Here is an 18,260-nt window from a genome sequence, read left to right as displayed (position 1 = left end):
ACATTTCAAAGTAGTATTTTATCTTTAGATTATACTTTCATCCAAAAATATTTCTTTAATTACTTTTTCGGCAAAACACAACTTCTTCCAGAGAAAACTGTACATTATATTTTCTCTCTTCTCTCTTGTTTTTTGCTAATTGTCCAAATAGTATTTAAATAATTCAAGCAGAAGATCTCAAAATACTTCCACAGTCAGACTTCTAGGACTCTCAGCATTGTTGTCTCAGAAAAAAAACCAACACTTAATACTTGTTTGTATCATCCTATAAAGCTTCTATTTTCTCTTCTTATTACCTTCTTTTAGGTGCAGGAAAAAGATCCCAAACAACTCCCAAAGACTTCAAAGTTGTCTTGGTTTTACAGTTTTTTGGAGGGGTGTTTTTTGTTTTGGATGGGGTATTTTTATGTTTTGTTTTGTGGTTTTTGCTTGGTTTGAGTTTGGTTGGGTTTTGGCTTGTTGATTGGGGATTTTTGAGGGGGATTTTTGACATTTTTGTTTTCTCTGAAGAGCACAAATATATGTTTTTCTATTTGAAAAGAAAGCTGCCAAGTAGAAGAATTTTTGTTCAGATTATGAATTTATTCCATTATTCCTGATTATTCTTTCTCTATAAAAAACTACTTCACATTTATCCTGTCAGATTTTTGGGAGTGCCTATATGTGGAAATGATGAACATGAAAATACTGGGATTAGTCTACTCGTTCTTTAACATACCTGAAATCCAGCAATTGCTGTGCAGTTATTTGCCGTCTATATTGTATTTTAAAGCTATTTTTGGACCACAAATGCAGGAAGTGGTGACACAACACTGAAAATATATGTTAACCTTGATAGGTTCCAGTCCATTCAGAACTGACAGGTCAACAGAATGAGTGAAACATGAGACCACCGCCTCTTGCCTCCTGGAGGCAAATTCACAAGGAATTTAGCTAAAGTAGAATAAGGAAGTAAGGTTCTGGATTCTGGCATCTAAGAGTACCCCTTTTCACAATGTCTCAGACATTTAATTGCACTTTAGTCACATTTTAAGTCTGTATTTATACAGCAGTATCTGGATCCTCCCTCAGCAGAGAACTATGAATACACTTTGTACATTTCCATGGTCAGGTAATATTAGTTGTAATCGGCTTCTCTCTTCTACTTTAGGAAAGTTTTTGTCCAGCAAGACTGTGTACCTTTTCAAGGAGCAGACTCACAATTCAGGTGTACTTGTAAAATAAGGCCATAAGAAAGATAAGCCCTCCAGGTGTGCTGGAAGCAGTTTGAACAGATTGATGTCACCTGTGACTCTGTAGGTGCAATCTGACTTGAGCAGGATGGGTTTCCATTGCTTATTCTATAGTTCTCAGAAATTATTATTCTTCTGACTCAAAATCAAAATATTTTCCTCAGACTGTTTGATTTTTGGAGAATTACCAACTGCATTATAGATGTACCTTCGTGTTTTTGAGCTCAACAATAAAATCAAACTAAACCTAAATATCTGCCACTGACTTTTATTTGACACCAGAAATATCTGATCTGCTTTTCTTCATGAGATTCTGGGTGCACAAAGAGGAAGTGGAGTAAAGGAACTCAAAAAGTTTTATCACTCCCCCTGAAATCACAGGGGCTGAAACTGATGTAAAAGTTGCAGCTTTTTCCCAAAAGGTCCCAAGAAATTTATATGTAATGTTGAGTTTCAACTCATCTCTCTTTTTGACCCTGAAGTTAGCACTGACATGTATGGCAGTGTTTATTAATAAAACAATAGTCCAATGGTAAACAAGTTTAATACCAGGCATGAATGTTTGATATTCTTTCTAAAATGAAAAAATATGTGTTCTATAATGAATACTTAATTAGGACTGTGATCTGAATACAAGGACCAGAGCCCCTACCGCTGTGCAGACAAACCAGAGTGAAACGAATTACTGTCATGCAGGGGGTGATATTAATGGTGTCCAGCTTTATAAATGAATCCAATTTTAAGCCACTTTAGTTGCTATCATACTGAGAGAGAGTGCAAAACGCCTAACATATCATTTCTGTACTGCCAAATGCTAAGATTTAAGCTTTAAAAATTTTTAACTTGCAGATATTTTCCTGCATTAAATATTTCTAATTATCTGTTGCTGCAGCCAGACAACATTAAAAATAAATAAAATTTTAATTCTGGGGGTTTTTGCTGGTTGCTTGTTTGGCTGGTTGGTTTTGTTTTGGTTTTGTTTATATTAAACTATATAATAATAGATGGGCATTGATTTTTACTCTGAAGTTCTAACTGATGTTTGGCATTAATTCTGGCTATTTGGCCACTAATAATTTATTACAATGTAGTTTTTCTTAGCTGATGGTATGAGCTATGACTTTTGCTTCATTCAATTGGTTTTGCAGCTATTAGGAGGTGACCCTCACTAAGAACCTCCACTTACTGCTTCCCTTTTAGAGATTTTAATATTCCTACTTGAGGGAGCAGTCCTGCACAGTCTCACACCTGTGAAAAGTTTAAGTCACATGAACATTTATTTCTTCACTGATTTCCAAAGGATTAAATGCATGTGCAAGTTTTTGCTGGATTCAAATGTCAGGTTTGGGTTTAAATGTGTATCCTAATGTCTGACTCATTTAAATCTTCCAGATTGTCGACATTATTTTCACTTTTAAAACAGGTTTTCTCACTTATATAACTGCCATTTCTCTGCATCCCTGCCAGCAAACACCCAGATAAATATATTACAAAAAGGCAACGTCAGTCTGCAGCCAGCTTGAGAGCAAAATTCTTTGGGAATGGCGAGCATCTCAGATGGCTGGCAGCAGTGCAGCAGCATTCCCATTACTGCACAGATCAAACAGGCAAACAGGAGAGCCAGGCAAGGGCAGATTTTCAGGACGTGAGGTGAGCTGTCTGGAAGTATGCAATGCAGGTCTTCCTCTGCTCTCCATGAGGCCAGCGCAAATTTCGCTACTGACACCACAAAAAAAAAAATAAAAATAAAGAAAGCAGTTTTAATACAAAACAAAACAGCTTCTAAAATCTACTGTCAAGTCTGTCTGAGGTCTGTCTCAGTCTCTGGCTGCCCTTTTATTGAAAATGCTGATGTTTAAGTACTCATGTGTAGCAAGGATGAGCAGAACGTTTTTCAACCTGGATGAAGAACATGCAGTAAGCTAAAAGTTCTACCATAAAAAAGAATTTAAAAAAAGAAAAAAATTACATTCTTTACTTTTCCTTCCTCAGAAATACTCAGTTTTGAAAGGAAATGACATGGTTCTGCATAATGGGATATTCCAGTATTTTCTTTTCCAATATAAAGGATTTTATTACATGGATGAAAATTTCTTACGATTATAACTCTGACTAAAATAGTTCTGATTTTTAGCACTCTCCACCTTTCTGTCTCTTCACAAACGTTTTGACAAAACGAAGTAGTGGGATTTTTGGCATCAGGTCTGCCTGTGAAAAAATATCACACAGAATGAAAAGAACCTAATTTATCTTGGGGAAACAAATGAAATTAAAAAAAAAAAAAAAAAAAAAGTCATTTCTATGAGCAGTTGGTGTTTCTTCCATCTGATTAGTAATAGGAAAGGGAGTTTAATACTTCTAGGTCAGTGATTTGAATTTAGGTTAGTTAAGTAGTGTATGTTAGACAGAAGTTCATTATTACTTTTTGTTATGAATTATGGGTTTTGATCGACTTATCTGAAATGATTAAGAGCTATATTCAGAGCCTAAATACAACCTTTGTTCTAGTGCATAACTTCCTCCCTCTGCCTCTTTCAGATGTTCTCTGTCACCGAGGCTTGGGTCAAATTTTGGATACCACAACATAATTCTCTCAAAGGCAGATATTGGGGTTCTGTGACTAAATTCCAACTAGATGTTAAAGAGAAGAATGGTCGAAGCTTAAGATTTCATGGGTCTACTCTTTCTTCCTGAAATAAGTTCTCATAAATTCTCATAAATCACTCAGGTCACACTTCTACATTAAAAATAACTTTGTGTCCTAATGTTGGATAAATGTGGGTTTAAATACATGAATGATGTTGAAATGTTTAATTATTATTGTATTTAATTATTATTGTATGAGTAAACTGAAAACAGGAATAGCATATTTTAAATCTGAATGTTGCCAGACAACTCTTAAAAAACAAAGAGGAGTAAGATTCATCTCACAGTACTGTAGCCACCAAAAACTTGGACTCCTAAACTAAACAGTTTGCCTTGGCTGCTTAGTACTGACTGGAGGGAGACAGACATCTCCAGGAAATGATTCATCCTTATGATGTCTGCCTTATATCCTATTCTTAGGGTAAGAGTCTATATCTCCATATCAACCACAGAAAATATGTACCAGAAACAAGAAAACTTTCAGAATTATTTAAGTTTACCATGCCCTATCGTTATTGGCCCATTCCCAGAATCTCTTGCACCAAGAATATCTGAGGACTGCAATAAAAAGAAATAGTTCCCCTCTGTAATCTCTATCAGTCTTCAAAAAGTGAACTTTGATGTGGTAGATAAACAGGGAAAATTAGCACTTTCATTTGTTTGTTTTGTAACAGTGTGACTGATAAAGAAAAACCATCTTCCAAGAGAAGAAAATGCATTTTTCTCGAAGCAGTAATAAAAAATACAGGACTATCACACGGTATCTGGGAAAATCACATAGAGCATAGCTGTGGAACAATGACTATTTAATCCACGTTTAATTTGTGTCACCATTGTATATTGATTATCCATTATCCTCATGCAAATGGCATGACTTATCCATTGAAACAGCTGTGCATTGTTTTTAATTTTAAGTGAATTCTTTTAGTGCTCCATGAAAGGTGTCAGATTAGCAGCCCCAGGGACTGAAGGCCTCTGTTTACCCACAGAGCGTATTCGAGTGATAATGATGGATCCACTCAAGCAGCTGCCTCAGATGTTACTTATCTTGAGGGTTTGTTCCACTGCTCACAGGGCCAAAACATCCCCTCACAAATGAATAATGAGTGTATTCTGGGCCCATAGATGAGAATGAGGGTGTTTAAATGCCAGATTTCTGTACTAGTATACTCTCATTTATTTAGGGGCTCCGGTGTGAAACTGGGCTAACAGAGATGTAAAGTAGCTGCCCTGGAAGGAGCATAAGGTACAGACCTATTTTAAATATTCCTTGCAGTTCTCAAATCTTCCAAAAAGGCAACAGATCAGATGCAGGAAAAGAAAAGTAGAAGGTTGCAAATAATGATCTGTGTTTGAGGATGTATTTTGGATGAGGAAGGACTCATCAGTCAAGCACTGAAGCTTGAGAAAACGGTCATGGTGTCAGGTGTCTCACAGAGGCCTGTACAGTCGGGCACAAGATGAGAAAGGGAAAAGAATCACTCTGTCATTAGTCTTTAAAACACAAAAATCAGGGTGCATCCAAGAGATGCTTGGACAAAAAGGTTTGGAACCTTTGAAGGTAATTTTCATGCAGTGCACAATTAAACAGGGTTTCTCATCACCACAGGATGTTTCTGAGGATTCAAGTGGATTAAGAAAGGCAGTAGAAAAGTCCAGAAGGAATGGTCCAAGGGAGGTTATTAAGTGCTGTGGAAAGGATGTTAGTTTCCCTTCAGAAAGTGCCAGCATCACGAACTGCCAGGAGCTGGGGTAGTAGATCAGCAAAAAATACACTCAGTAGTTTTTTGGTCCATCTTACTCACTAAATGTCTTCTACTGCTCTCTTTTGGAGAATGGATGTTGCTGTGGAGGATTCTGGTTCAGGGAACCTTTGACCTAAGAAGTAACTGCTTCATTTTTGTTGGTCTTATTTTTAGCCTGGTACAGAATTACAGATTCCATTTCCACGTCCTGATTCCTCTACTACATTTCGATTTTCCTTCTTCATATAAATTAATTTAATTATTAGAATAAAAAGACTTCACAGTCATTACAATCCATTAAAAAAGATACTGAGAACATGTCATATGTGAGTGTATGATCGGGCCCCATTCTGTTTTTTGCTGGGATTCAGTTTTCTGTGGGAGTGGTGAAATAAGTAACCTTTGAATTTCCTTAGTTAAAATTAGAAAAGCATTTCTGATTGCAGAATAAGTTATGCATCAGGAATGTATGTTTGAAAGTGTGGATCAAGAATCTGGCTCCAAAATCATCAGCCCACTTATGTTTGGTTTTGAGTCCTTTCTAGACTAAGAGCTTTCCTGAGGAGATAAGACAATAAATTCTTCCTTTTGAGAAACAATGGAAGGAAACAGGCTGTCAGGCTGTCTCTATAACCCTGCACACAATCTGGAGCATTCCTCACATGTTACCAGGACATCAGATGTGTCAGAATTCCAGGTCGACTGTCTTAGGAGACCCTTGATACTTTCTCCTTTTCTGTACCCAGGATAAAACATATTTTTGATTACAAATTATGTTTTCCAGCCCCACACGATCCCTAACTTATTTATTGATGTTGTGTCTTATTAAGTGGCTTTCTTGAGAGTGGTAAAAAAAAAAAAAAAAGAAAAAAAAGAAAAGGGAAGGATTAAGGGGTACTAATGTGGGATAATCATGCATTCTGTTTCTGTTGTGTTTGGGTCACTGACAGTCTGGCTAAAGTTCAGATTTAAAGATATAAAAAGTATAGTAGGAATACTGTGTTATGCTGCAGAATTCTAAAATACATTCCTATAATACATCATCCCACTATAGAGCATAATTTCCTGTTCATGCCAGGAACTGTCTTTTATGTTGAAAAACAGAATAGGCAACTTTAACTGCAAGCAAAACAACTAAGAGAGAAAGGCAGATTGATAAAGGCACCAAGCTCATGGCCTTGAGCAAGACAAACAGAGATGGAGGTAAAGAATATTCTTTTATTGACCTAGTGACCTATTATAGGAAGTTAACTCTGGTCCCTGGCCAGTTGAGATGGACTAACTCATGTTTTCACTGTTTCCCGACACTCGACTATGAAATAAACTGTCTCCACTTTTGGTTGTGTGGTTTTTGGTTTTGTTTTGGTTGGCTGTTGGCTTTTTGAGTTTTGTATTGATTGATTGGGTTTTTTTTAAGACAGCAGAGCTAGATGCCTCATTGTTCACTGAGACCTTGAACCAAAGTAGTACATGTGTGGAACAGGAATTCTAGGGAAAAATATGGATTAAAGTGTAATTGTTTCTTTGAGTTCCATCTGAAATCTTTGGTCAGCTGTAGAGCTTCTTCTGCACACCTCCTGATGAAGATACATGGGATATCTTATCTGAATGAGGTGCCTAACCCTAGCTCATTGCCTTCTGCAAACACATATATCCTACTGCTCGAGGACAGATGATAGAGACAGCATTATCACTGTATGTTGGCAGGGAGAACATGAGAAAAGGGACTTGAAGTTTCCAGGTCTGCCCTTCATTTACTCTTCTTGTCATGAGAAGCACTGCACTGTCATGTATTAACAGGAAACGGGGGTGGAAATGGAGATAGAGTGGGACTGGAAATTAAAATAGCACCACTATAGAGAGATATGACTGTGCGTGGAAAGTACAGTCAGTCCTGGAGACTTATCTGCCTCAGAGACACTGTCCATGGGGAAGGGGAAAAAAAATCCCACAGTGGATGGGGTCTCCCTACGTCTTGTTCTCTCACCTACACTTCATGTTCTGGAGTTAGGAAATAAAAGACATAATTCTTCTCCTTCTGCCTCCCTGCAGTGTAGTTCTTCCTCATGCTGCCTCCAGAAACCCTTTCCTCTTTCATCCAGAGACCTCAGGCTGCTCTGTCACAATTCATCATGGTTCTTACTATTGGAACTCTACACACTCTTTTTTTCTGCCATCACAGACCAGAAAAGGGCATTTGACCCACTCTGCTTTGGTCAACAAATGGTAAGAATTAAGTATCTACTAAGGTTACATCTGAAGGACACATTGCTCGGTCTAGCCATTACTTGTGCTCTTCCAAATAAATTACAGCTACCACTAATCAAGAGAGAAAAGGGAAGGGAATGGTGTCTAAGCAATTGTCTCCTTATGTACTGGTGTTCCCTGGGCACAGAAAAAGCAGATGCTTTTCTGGACACTTCTTGACAAGACCCCTTACCTAGGAACTAAATATTATCATTCCCAGCAGATTTTAAAAATTATCCCTGTTAACCCAATATGCAGTACAAAAAAAAAAAAAAAAAAACAAAAAAAACCACAAAAACCAAAGAAAAAAAAAAAAACAAACCAACAACAAAATCCCAACAGAAAAAAACAAACTGAAAAACTCAAATGCTTCCTGAAAATGGATGAACCATTGCAAATGACCGTGTTTGCCTTTGAAATATACTAAAGTATTTTTGAGATTGTTGGTTATAACCCTTTTTTGTTGCATGGATAGTCAGATAAGACATTCTTGACTGAAGCTTACTGTGAATCTGAGAAGGTCACCTTACATGTACTTTCTATTGCTGTTATAGATTCATAGATCTTAAGTCCAAATGGGACCTTGTGTAACTCCTCCTGCATAACACAGGTCAGATAACTTTGCTTGATAATTCTGCATCAAATCAAATTTAAGGCTTACGAAGGAATGCAGATATTACTTTATTTTCTTCTCTGTAATCTCCCTCAACACTACACACATACGTGTGTGTGTCTCTCTCTCTTTCCCAAGACCTCCTTAGATCATACAGAATTCAGAATAACTGCCTATTATAGCTTAGAGTGAAAAAACGGTAAAGGAAAAAAATATAATGGTTAACAGCAGCTGGTCTGAGAGTAAAACAGAGGAACAGAGGCAGTAGGTCACAGAATAGATGTGACAGAGAACAGAAAGTAATGAGCAAGCTCCTGCATTTCCAAGACCTTCATTCAAATTAATGCTTACTATACCAGTAGGTCATAGATGAAAATGAGTTGGGTGGTTCTCCCTCATTCTGGACTGCAGTGAGCATTTGTCAATATCACCACATCTTCCTGAATATCAGGACACATTTAGTCCATCAAGTCCTTTAGGTGCTCTTGACTAGTAGGAAAGTTGTTGGAGTAAGAAGGGATATAAGTAAAAAGTTCATGTTTTGGGATAGAAATATTTTGGTGTGGCTATCCCAGCTTTTCTATGTTGGACTAACAAAACTGTCACAAATTCTGTATTTTGGGGTTTTTTTTTGTTTCTTTTTTATTCCAAGCACTGATACATTCTTGACAGAGAACTTCCTTACTCTTTCATGTTTTTGACAATCTGTTGAAAGCTGACATCATATATTTTTATATATATATATATATGTTAATGTATTTCTTTGACTAAATAGGACAACTGAAAATGGCAGCTGTTGTCATTTAATTTGTTAAGAACTGCCCCGCAGGTATCTGCACATGAAATATCCTCATTTGAGGCATGAGAGAAGTTCATGTATTATCCTGCTTCCAGACTTTTCCTTTTACTCCTCTAATATCTCAGGCAAACTTTTTGTGTGGCTAATGAGCTTGCCAAAACATAATACATAAGTACCAGAGCCTACAACCTAACTGCTGTCCTGGTTATCCCTGAGGTTAAACATTAGACTTTATTGGCCCCAGTGCCATTTTTTGGCCCCTAATTTTACCTAAGAAAATGAATGAAATTCTCTTCCTCCCCAACAAATAATTAACCTAAAATCACATGAGAAATTAACTAACCACAGCCACTGAAATGCCCTTTCAATCAAGTCTCTTTTCAATATCTTAGCCCAGGCTATTTATTGAAGCATGCTAAGAAAAAGACTTATTCATTCTGTTAGAAATTGCCCATGGTTCATTTTTATGCAAAGAAGACCTCATCTTCTTTAAAGAAGAAAAAATTAATTACTAATGAGCTTTAAAAAAACCTGAGAAAAATCATTCAGCTTTAGTAACACATCACTGCATCAACTTTGTCAGAGAATTATGAGTAATTTTCATCAAAGCTTATTCAAACTTTTGATAGCCTTTCTTGAGGATGTGGTAGAACTCTGGTGTTACTGAATAATACTACTAATAATATTAATACTATTAATATTATTACCACTTTCAATATTAATAGCAATAACAATAATAATAATTACTGTTTGTTCCACCTTTCATTAGTGCCCTTATAAACATTATGTAAGACTTAAAACATTCCAGACCTTAACTAGTCATTCTTTTTTTGTATATTTATCTTTAAAATTGACACTTATTTATTGCTTTGTGATAGTATCGGTTTCTCAAGCCCTTCTTCAGTTTCACTACCAGTGGTTTTGCCATTTTTGTTAGGAAAATACTATGCAGAGAAGGTTAATTACACTGCCCATTGTATGGACCTAATTTAAAAGTCTCTACCAGAGAAAAGTAAGTACCTTTGGAGGGAAAATTGAACATGATTTAGTCATTATAGCTGTTTCTCCCATTTACTGGTAAGCCTGGTGAGTTCTGTTCTGTCTGCTCACACCAGTAAATTAAAGGATATGCCTGGACACTGGAAAAGTCAAATCTCTACTTGTAAAGAGTTGGATTCATCCTTGCAGGACATTGCCTGAGGTCATCTGTCATTTCCCATGCATCCCTCCCTAAGCAGAATTTAAAACAACAGCTGCAATGACAAGGGCCACTCCTGGGGATCATTTAATTTACTGGTGTGGATGGACCTGTGCAGTCCTAGTTTATATTGTATAAACATAATGTTAACTCTACTGAAAATTGGTAGCCTCCATATGAAAAATAGTGTCTTAAAGACAGAGTTTAAATAAAATTTGGAGTAGTTAGTGATCTGAAACCTTTTTTGTAATGAGGAACTTGGGCTGTGTCAGCTGAAGCAGACTCTTACATATTTCCTTCTTTACCACTTCTTACAGCAGTAGTTGAGGAACTGTTTTAGCATTGTGCTTGTTCTCTAGGATGAGATCCTTAAACATGCAGCTGGAGATGAGATCAAAGATTGATGAAGTCCTGGTGTCAGCGGGAGAGACTGTGAACAGCTGGGACCATGCTGGAAGGCATAGGAATATGTTCATTTTATGGAGCAGTCTTTAGCTCCCTGGTGAATCTGTTCATAAAGATTTTGGAAATGAATGGAGTCATTGCATTGTACTTCATGACATCCCTTTGGATAGGCTTGGACCTTGTGAGGAATTATACTGTTCTTGATGCTTGACTTAAGTCTGTGAAAGGACTAGTCTAATAAAGCTAATATGGGTCACCTGAGCAGGCTCTCATTTGATTAATATGTGACTTAAAAGAGGGTGAATTTTATCAAGATTATCTGGCCTACTGGACCAGATAATAATGATGGAAGTAGTCCACATTTTCAAATCTGTGTGGAAATGAAATCAGTAAGTTACACAAGAATTGTATTCCGAGTGAGAGCCAGATGGTTTTTCTTAGGTTTTGGCAGATTCTTACTGGCCTACCAGACTTTGAGTTGACTCTAGTCAACTCCCTGACTTTTAAAGCTGTGTTTTGGTAATACTGACTGAGAGAGCCTCACCCACTGTTTCAGAAACTATTTTATTCTACTTTACATTCCCGTTCTATCACCCCATTCCTTCCATTCTCTTTGTGTCATCTGTAAAGTGTACTTAACTACTCAGTAAGGAAGTTCAGAACACCAATGCTGTACAAAGTCATCCAACCATTAATAACAATTTCAAAATGAGAAATTTACCTGGCTAATCAAAGTGTCAGAAACAGTACATCTGATATTACCCAGAGAAACACTGTGTGAAAGAAGGGAATGCCTATGATCCCCTTTGGTGGCTTCAGATTGTGAAATGGGATCAGACCTTTTATTAAATAGCACCTCAAATGGCCTTGAAAAACCCAGAGAGTTAAGAATTGGCCCAGAATTTTCAGCTGAAGTGCTAGGAGACCAAAGTGCTAGGTGCTGGGAGACCAAATAATTTTCCAGTTGCTCTTGTCTGTGCTTAAGACTTCTCCTTGAAAACACATCTTCAGTGTTCTGCCCTCCACATACGTGCTTGGTTTCCACCTTCTCCTGCTGTCCTATATGTTAAGCTTTTATTATAAGCTTCTTTGATCCCTAAATCCCATTTAATCATATTCATGTCCACTTCCGTGGATCAGTGCACTTCAGTCTTGACTCCTTATCTAACAGAACATTCAAGAGGAAAAATTAAGTCACAGAAGGATAGTTCATATTTCTTTTGTTCTGATAAAGAGACTCCAGAAATGTCCACAAGTACAGTTTAAAATAAAATATTACTGACACACTAGGCCATGATGTAATTCAGATTTTCTCCATAGCTTTAGGAAGTCTGTTTTGGCCAAAAGCAAAATAATAATTTCTGATAAGACCTTGATATTGAAAATATCACTTTAGAGATGGCTAAAGGAGTCTTAACAGACTAAAACCAAAATGTGTCATCAAGTCTGGCAGAAATGAGTGAAAGTGAAATAAGTGGACTTATTCCTTAAAAGACAGATAAACAGTTTTGTGGAGTGGGATTTCCTTTGTGTAAAGTATTAATATTGCCTGTGTCTGAGCTAAGTAACTAATTAGATGTTGAACCTCATCCCTTCTGTTGTAATCATGGTGTTTTCAGTTATTCCTACTCACTAGTAAAGAACTTCATCACTCTTTTTCCTCTCTGATAAATCTATGCAATAAAGAAAAAAAAAATTAAAAAAAAAAGAAAGGTAAAGGAAAGAAAGAACAAAATAGGAAAACATAAGTTTTTTTCATACCTGTTATATAAGAAAATAAAAAAAGGAAAGAAGGTTTAAAGGGATTCATAGTATGGTGGATGAAAGTTTGAGAGTAATTGAGAAAAATAGTAATGCTGAATGCTGGCAGAGCAAAGTGACAAAGAGGAAAAATGAAAGGTTAGAAAGAATGGGTTCAGCAACAGAGAAGTTTTAGAATGCTAAATTCTAGTTGAATTATGAGCTCTGGGTGTCCCCGTCCCTTCACTGAAGTTATTGCAGTCATGAACACTCTGTGCTTTAAAATTAAATATTGGTAAATCTAATTGTCTCCTGTGAAGTGGAACCTAGAATTACTATGTCTAAAAGCTGCGGATCAGGGAAGGAGGAGGGGGAAGAATTGGATCTGTAGCCTATAAACAATGGTCTTTTGAGACTCTGAAGAAGCCTTTAAGACACATCTTCTCTCAACAACCTTCTCTGTCATGCAGCCAGTGAGGAGAATCAGAATTATGGTCCATTTCAGCACCTAGCACTTTTTTTTTTTTTTTTCCCCCAAGTTATCCATAGGTATATTAAAGATATTTCTATATCCCTTCAAAACACACACACACACACACACACACACTCTCTCTTCACCTGTCCAAGTCTTCTCATCCTGGCCATCTTTCAAAGAACCCACCAGACCCTCATGCCTCACTCTGGTTCTCAGACACAAGTGAGGAGAAGATGCTGAGAGTCTGTGCTACAGAAGCAAAACTCTGCACACCTGAATTTTAGTATAATTACAAGTCAGTTTTTTGAGGTTTTTTTGCCTCAGATTTCCTTGTTAACTAATTTTTCCCTTGGTTTGGTGACTTTGCAGAATCCACTATGTCTATGTTTTCCTATTAGCCTCTATGCAGTATTCAGATGGTGACATGACCACTGCAAATTCCACAGTATTTCATCATTTTAATGATAAGTGTCATGATACTCTTTTGGGGGGAACATCTGAATTTCATCTATAACTCTCTACTGGAAACAAAAGGTTTTCCAAAGTTTGGTTTTGAATTGGGAAAAAAAAAAACAACAAAAAAACACAACAAAACAGAAACAAAAACCACAGATTTATTTTTTTTTTTCAGTGTTGCAATAATTACTTTTCAGACTCTTTGCCAACAAATTGGCAATTCCAGCCATGGGCTTTGTGAAAGTATGAAAGAGGAAAAAGATAGGAGAGTATATAGAGAGATCATCTAAGACAACTTCATGTGCTGGGATCCAACCAAACTAGCCAATAAAATGTTGGGAGAAAAGGTAAAAGGGGCATTAATTTACTTCTGCTTTGTACTGTTTTGAAGCGACTTCTCTAGAGTCAAGGGAACCCTTACCACCCCTCCACTGCCTCATTGCCCCTCCTGGAAAAGAAGTCTGCTTCCAACAGAAAAGAAGAAATAACATATTTACATAAGATTACAAAGTGTTTCTGAAGTTCATAGTAAATTTGAGGCTGTGGAGGGGGGAGCCCAGGGGAAAACCTGTTACTTTATGTCCTTCCTGAAGCATAAAATTCAGCAAAAATTCAATACTGCTGTCAAATGCCAAATAGGCAGGTCGATATGTTAAACAGGAAGTAGTGACACTTCTAAAGAAATAGGCCAAAGCTTACAGACAGGATGAGATATAAACTCTAATGATTTCACACTTTCATTCTTAGTCCACGTGTTTTCTGACCGAGAAATGGAAAGTACAGAATTTACAGCCCTCTCTGATGGGACATTCAAGGGTACAATTTCATACTGCAGTTCTTTCACCCTATTGCAATGCTTGTTATGTTCATTTCATTCTTATTAGAGGTGAATGGAAAGCTAAAACCCTCACTGACACTACATCAAATATGTGAATGGGCAAGACAATCAAGTTTCCTGAATTTTGATATCAGATAAATACATGACCAATTCTACCTGTACTTTCTGTTAAACCAGATATCGAATATGTCCTTATTTTAAAAGACATTCAGAAATTAACCTCTTCTGGCCCAGACCTGAATGTTATAAAACATCCTTGACCTTTTCAGATTTATTTTTTGTTCAGAAGCAATTCAGAAGTTCTGAAAAGTTTTCTGCCTACAGAATTAATAGAGCACTTGAAATACAATGAAATCTACAATATTAAGGCAAGAATGCTACTTTTCCTTTCTTTGCTCATACCAGACCTCTATTTTATTTTTATGTATAGTTAGATCTACAAGACTAGTACTGCTTTTTACTGAATTCAACCAGCAATTATTCTGCTTATTACTGAATTCATCCAGCAATTACGTAAGTGCTGTGTATTTAAATAGAAATAAACAATTCTTCCAAACTCCTCTAGCATGAAATGAGGCTCTCATATAATTATAAAAGACTTTCCCATCCCAATGCAGTCCTGATCCTATAAATAATATCAGAAATAAGTCCATCTCCATCTCGAAGCTTTAAGATGGGGCAGCAATCATCTGAATGAGATCAGTTTGGAGGTATCTAGGGCTTGAAAGCATAGAATTGTGTTATGCAGTATAACTTAGTTCATCGGCCACTGTTTGCAGCGAAAAGGAAAGTTGATCACCCCTTAGTCTGATTGTCATGTAGGAGGCTAATTTTTCAAATGCACAGAATTCTGCATGAGTCCCTTTCTTGAAATGATGCTGCTAGACTGGATTGTATTGCTCCAAATGTTTGCTACACTAATAGGCCTCATAATACACCAGGAGTATGGTGCACTGATGCAGATTAACAATATAAAAAGTTAAGCTAGGTTTTATATTAGCATTATTCTTAATGCTAATGTAATGCCAAACTACTAAGGAAGCATTGTTAGAGTGTTAGTACTGTAGATTGTAATGACAAAAGGAATTAGATGGGTTTTCTATGTTAAATCAATCATTAAGTGGTGGTATAATTATTTGCTGTTAGTAAAGCTCTTTTTTCCCCCTATTGTAAAATTGACAGTGTACGAAAGTAATTGCACTGTTTTCATTTCAGCAGGGCTCCTTTAGATTAGAGTTGGGGAGGAAAGATGTGGCACTCCTAATCCTTTTGACATTTCAGGAGGAATGCATGAGTAATATTGCATAGCCATGTAATTAATCAGCCTGGGTATTTGTGGTCTACAAAGCATGTATTTCTACTTGCATTAGGATGGGAAGGGTGAATGGTGGGTGGGAGACTTTCTGCGTTCTGCCTTTACACTGTTTTAATTACAGTGGGACATTGTCTTCAATAATTTACTTTGTCAACTTTGTGTGTGCCTTGCATGTTAAGATCATGGCTAGAACACTCTCAGTTGAAATATTTTAAATTGGAATAGAGGTACTTGCTTGTTAGTAAACTTGGGCTTTTATCCTCAATATACTGGCCATCATAAAGGGTTTATTGAAACTAGATTTGGGGGTTCTGTCTGTGGAGTGCTGGTATACTTAGAGGGAATTAGGGGCATTGGCTGGACGTTTTGTATCTATCTTGTGGAAAAAGATTGGCTTTTGTAAGGTTACATAAGGACATGAACTTCCTTCCTTCCTTCCTTCCTTCCTTCCTTCCTTCCTTCCTTCCTTCCTTCCTTCCTTCCTTCCTTCCTTCCTTCCTTCCTTCCTTCCTTCCTTCCTTCCTTCCTTCCTTCCTTCCTTCCTTCCTTCCTTCCTTCCTTCCTTCCTTCCTTCCTTCCTTCCTTCCGCCACTTCCTTCCTTCCTTCCGCCACTTCCTTCCTTCCTTCCTTCCTTCCGCCACTTCCTTCCTTCCGCCACTTCCTTCCTTCCGCCACTTCCTTCCTTCCTTCCGCCACTTCCTTCCTTCCTTCCGCCACTTCCTTCCTTCCTTCCTTCCTTCCTTCCTTCCTTCCTTCCTTCCTTCCTTCCTTCCTTCCTTCCTTCCTTCCTTCCTTCCTTCCTTCCTTCCTTCCTTCCTTCCTTCCTTCCTTCCTTCCTTCCTTCCTTCCTTCCTTCCTTCCGCCCCTTCCTTCCTTCCGCCACTTCCTTCCTTCCGCCACTTCCTTCCGCCACTTCCTTCCTTCCGCCACTTCCTTCCGCCACTTCCTTCCGCCACTTCCTTCCTTCCGCCACTTCCTTCCTTCCGCCACTTCCTTCCGCCACTTCCTTCCTTCCGCCACTTCCTTCCGCCACTTCCTTCCGCCACTTCCGCCACTTCCTTCCTTCCTTCCTTCCGCCACTTCCTTCCGCCACTTCCTTCCGCCACTTCCTTCCTTCCTTCCTTCCTTCCTTCCTTCCTTCCTTCCTTCCTTCCTTCCTTCCTTCCTTCCTTCCTTCCTTCCTTCCTTCCTTCCTTCCTTCCTTCCTTCCTTCCTTCCTTCCTTCCTTCCTTCCTTCCTTCCTTCCTTCCTTCCTTCCTTCCTTCCTTCCTTCCGCCACTTCCTTCCTTCCGCCACTTCCTTCCTTCCTTCCGCCACTTCCTTCCTTCCTTCCGCCACTTCCTTCCTTCCTTCCGCCACTTCCTTCCTTCCTTCCGCCACTTCCTTCCTTCCTTCCGCCACTTCCTTCCTTCCTTCCGCCACTTCCTTCCTTCCTTCCGCCACTTCCTTCCTTCCTTCCTTCCTTCCTTCCTTCCTTCCTTCCTTCCTTCCTTCCTTCCGCCACTTCCTTCCTTCCGCCACTTCCTTCCTTCCTTCCTTCCGCCACTTCCTTCCTTCCTTCCTTCCGCCACTTCCTTCCTTCCGCCACTTCCTTCCTTCCTTCCGCCACTTCCTTCCTTCCTTCCGCCACTTCCTTCCTTCCTTCCGCCACTTCCTTCCTTCCGCCACTTCCTTCCTTCCTTCCGCCACTTCCTTCCTTCCTTCCTTCCTTCCTTCCTTCCTTCCTTCCTTCCTTCCTTCCTTCCTTCCTTCCTTCCTTCCTTCCTTCCTTCCTTCCTTCCTTCCTTCCTTCCTTCCTTCCTTCCTTCCTTCCTTCCTTCCTTCCTTCCTTCCTTCCTTCCTTCCTTCCTTCCTTCCTTCCGTCCTTCCTTCCGCCACTTCCTTCCGCCACTTCCTTCCGCCACTTCCTTCCGCCACTTCCTTCCGCCACTTCCTTCCGCCACTTCCTTCCTTCCTTCCGCCACTTCCTTCCGCCACTTCCTTCCGCCACTTCCTTCCGCCACTTCCTTCCGCCACTTCCTTCCGCCACTTCCTTCCTTCCGCCACTTCCTTCCTCCCTTCCTCCCTTCCTCCCTTCCTCCCTTCCTCCCTTCCTCCCCCACTTCCCCCCGCACTTCCCTTCTCTTTCATCTCAATTTTCAACAAAACTGTAATCTATCTTTTGTTTCACAAAATAATGCTCATGTTTGCTATCCACACCAGAAATGAAATCTATTTAAATCAAATTTTAGAATGATACTAGTTATTCTTGCAATGGCAGCAGCAAGAAACACTTTTTTTTTTTTTTTATAAATGGACACATGGTATTTTTCTACAACAGTGATAAGACAGAAGTAGAAGTTGGGAATTACTGAAATTTTGCACTTACCATAATGGGAATAAACCAGTAAGTCATTGAGGAAAAAAAAACTTTTTCACATTCTTCCTTGAAGAGAACTTGGACCAGCTATGCTTTTCAAAATATATAAGGGACCATTCTACAGAAATGGATGATTCCTCACAGGGAAAAACACCCAGAGATCTACCACACCTCAAATCTTCAGCTGTGCT

At 38.5% G+C, this 18,260-nt stretch overlaps 1 protein-coding gene across 2 annotated transcripts; it reads right to left on the bottom strand.

Moving 5' to 3' along the window:
• On the bottom strand, window positions 1–18,258 carry LOC147648600 (uncharacterized). Of its 2 annotated transcripts, XM_086868281.1 has the most exons (4): window positions 18,079–18,226; window positions 17,825–17,921; window positions 16,714–17,656; window positions 13,682–16,211 (listed from the first exon to the last, which is right to left on the bottom strand). In XM_086868281.1, exons 2-4 carry the CDS (start codon window positions 17,838–17,840, stop codon window positions 16,115–16,117), a joined length of 1,056 nt encoding a protein of 351 aa, XP_086724407.1. In that variant the 5' UTR covers window positions 17,841–17,921; window positions 18,079–18,226; the 3' UTR covers window positions 13,682–16,114. The 2 variants fall into 2 exon arrangements, 1 of the variants encoding a protein (XP_086724407.1); XR_015280628.1 differs by lacking the exons at window positions 13,682–16,211; window positions 16,714–17,656; window positions 17,825–17,921 and adding an exon at window positions 1–2,951 and having other exon boundaries at window positions 18,079–18,258.
• Window positions 18,259–18,260: the final 2 nt, after the last annotated feature.

Source organism: Cyanistes caeruleus, chromosome Z (assembly GCF_971803275.1).
Source record: "Cyanistes caeruleus chromosome Z, bCyaCae1.hap1.1, whole genome shotgun sequence".
NCBI classification, from domain to species: Eukaryota; Metazoa; Chordata; class Aves; order Passeriformes; family Paridae; genus Cyanistes; species Cyanistes caeruleus.
The sequence above is the reverse complement of the archived record's forward strand: the minus strand, read 5'-3'. Positions and strand labels throughout refer to the sequence as shown.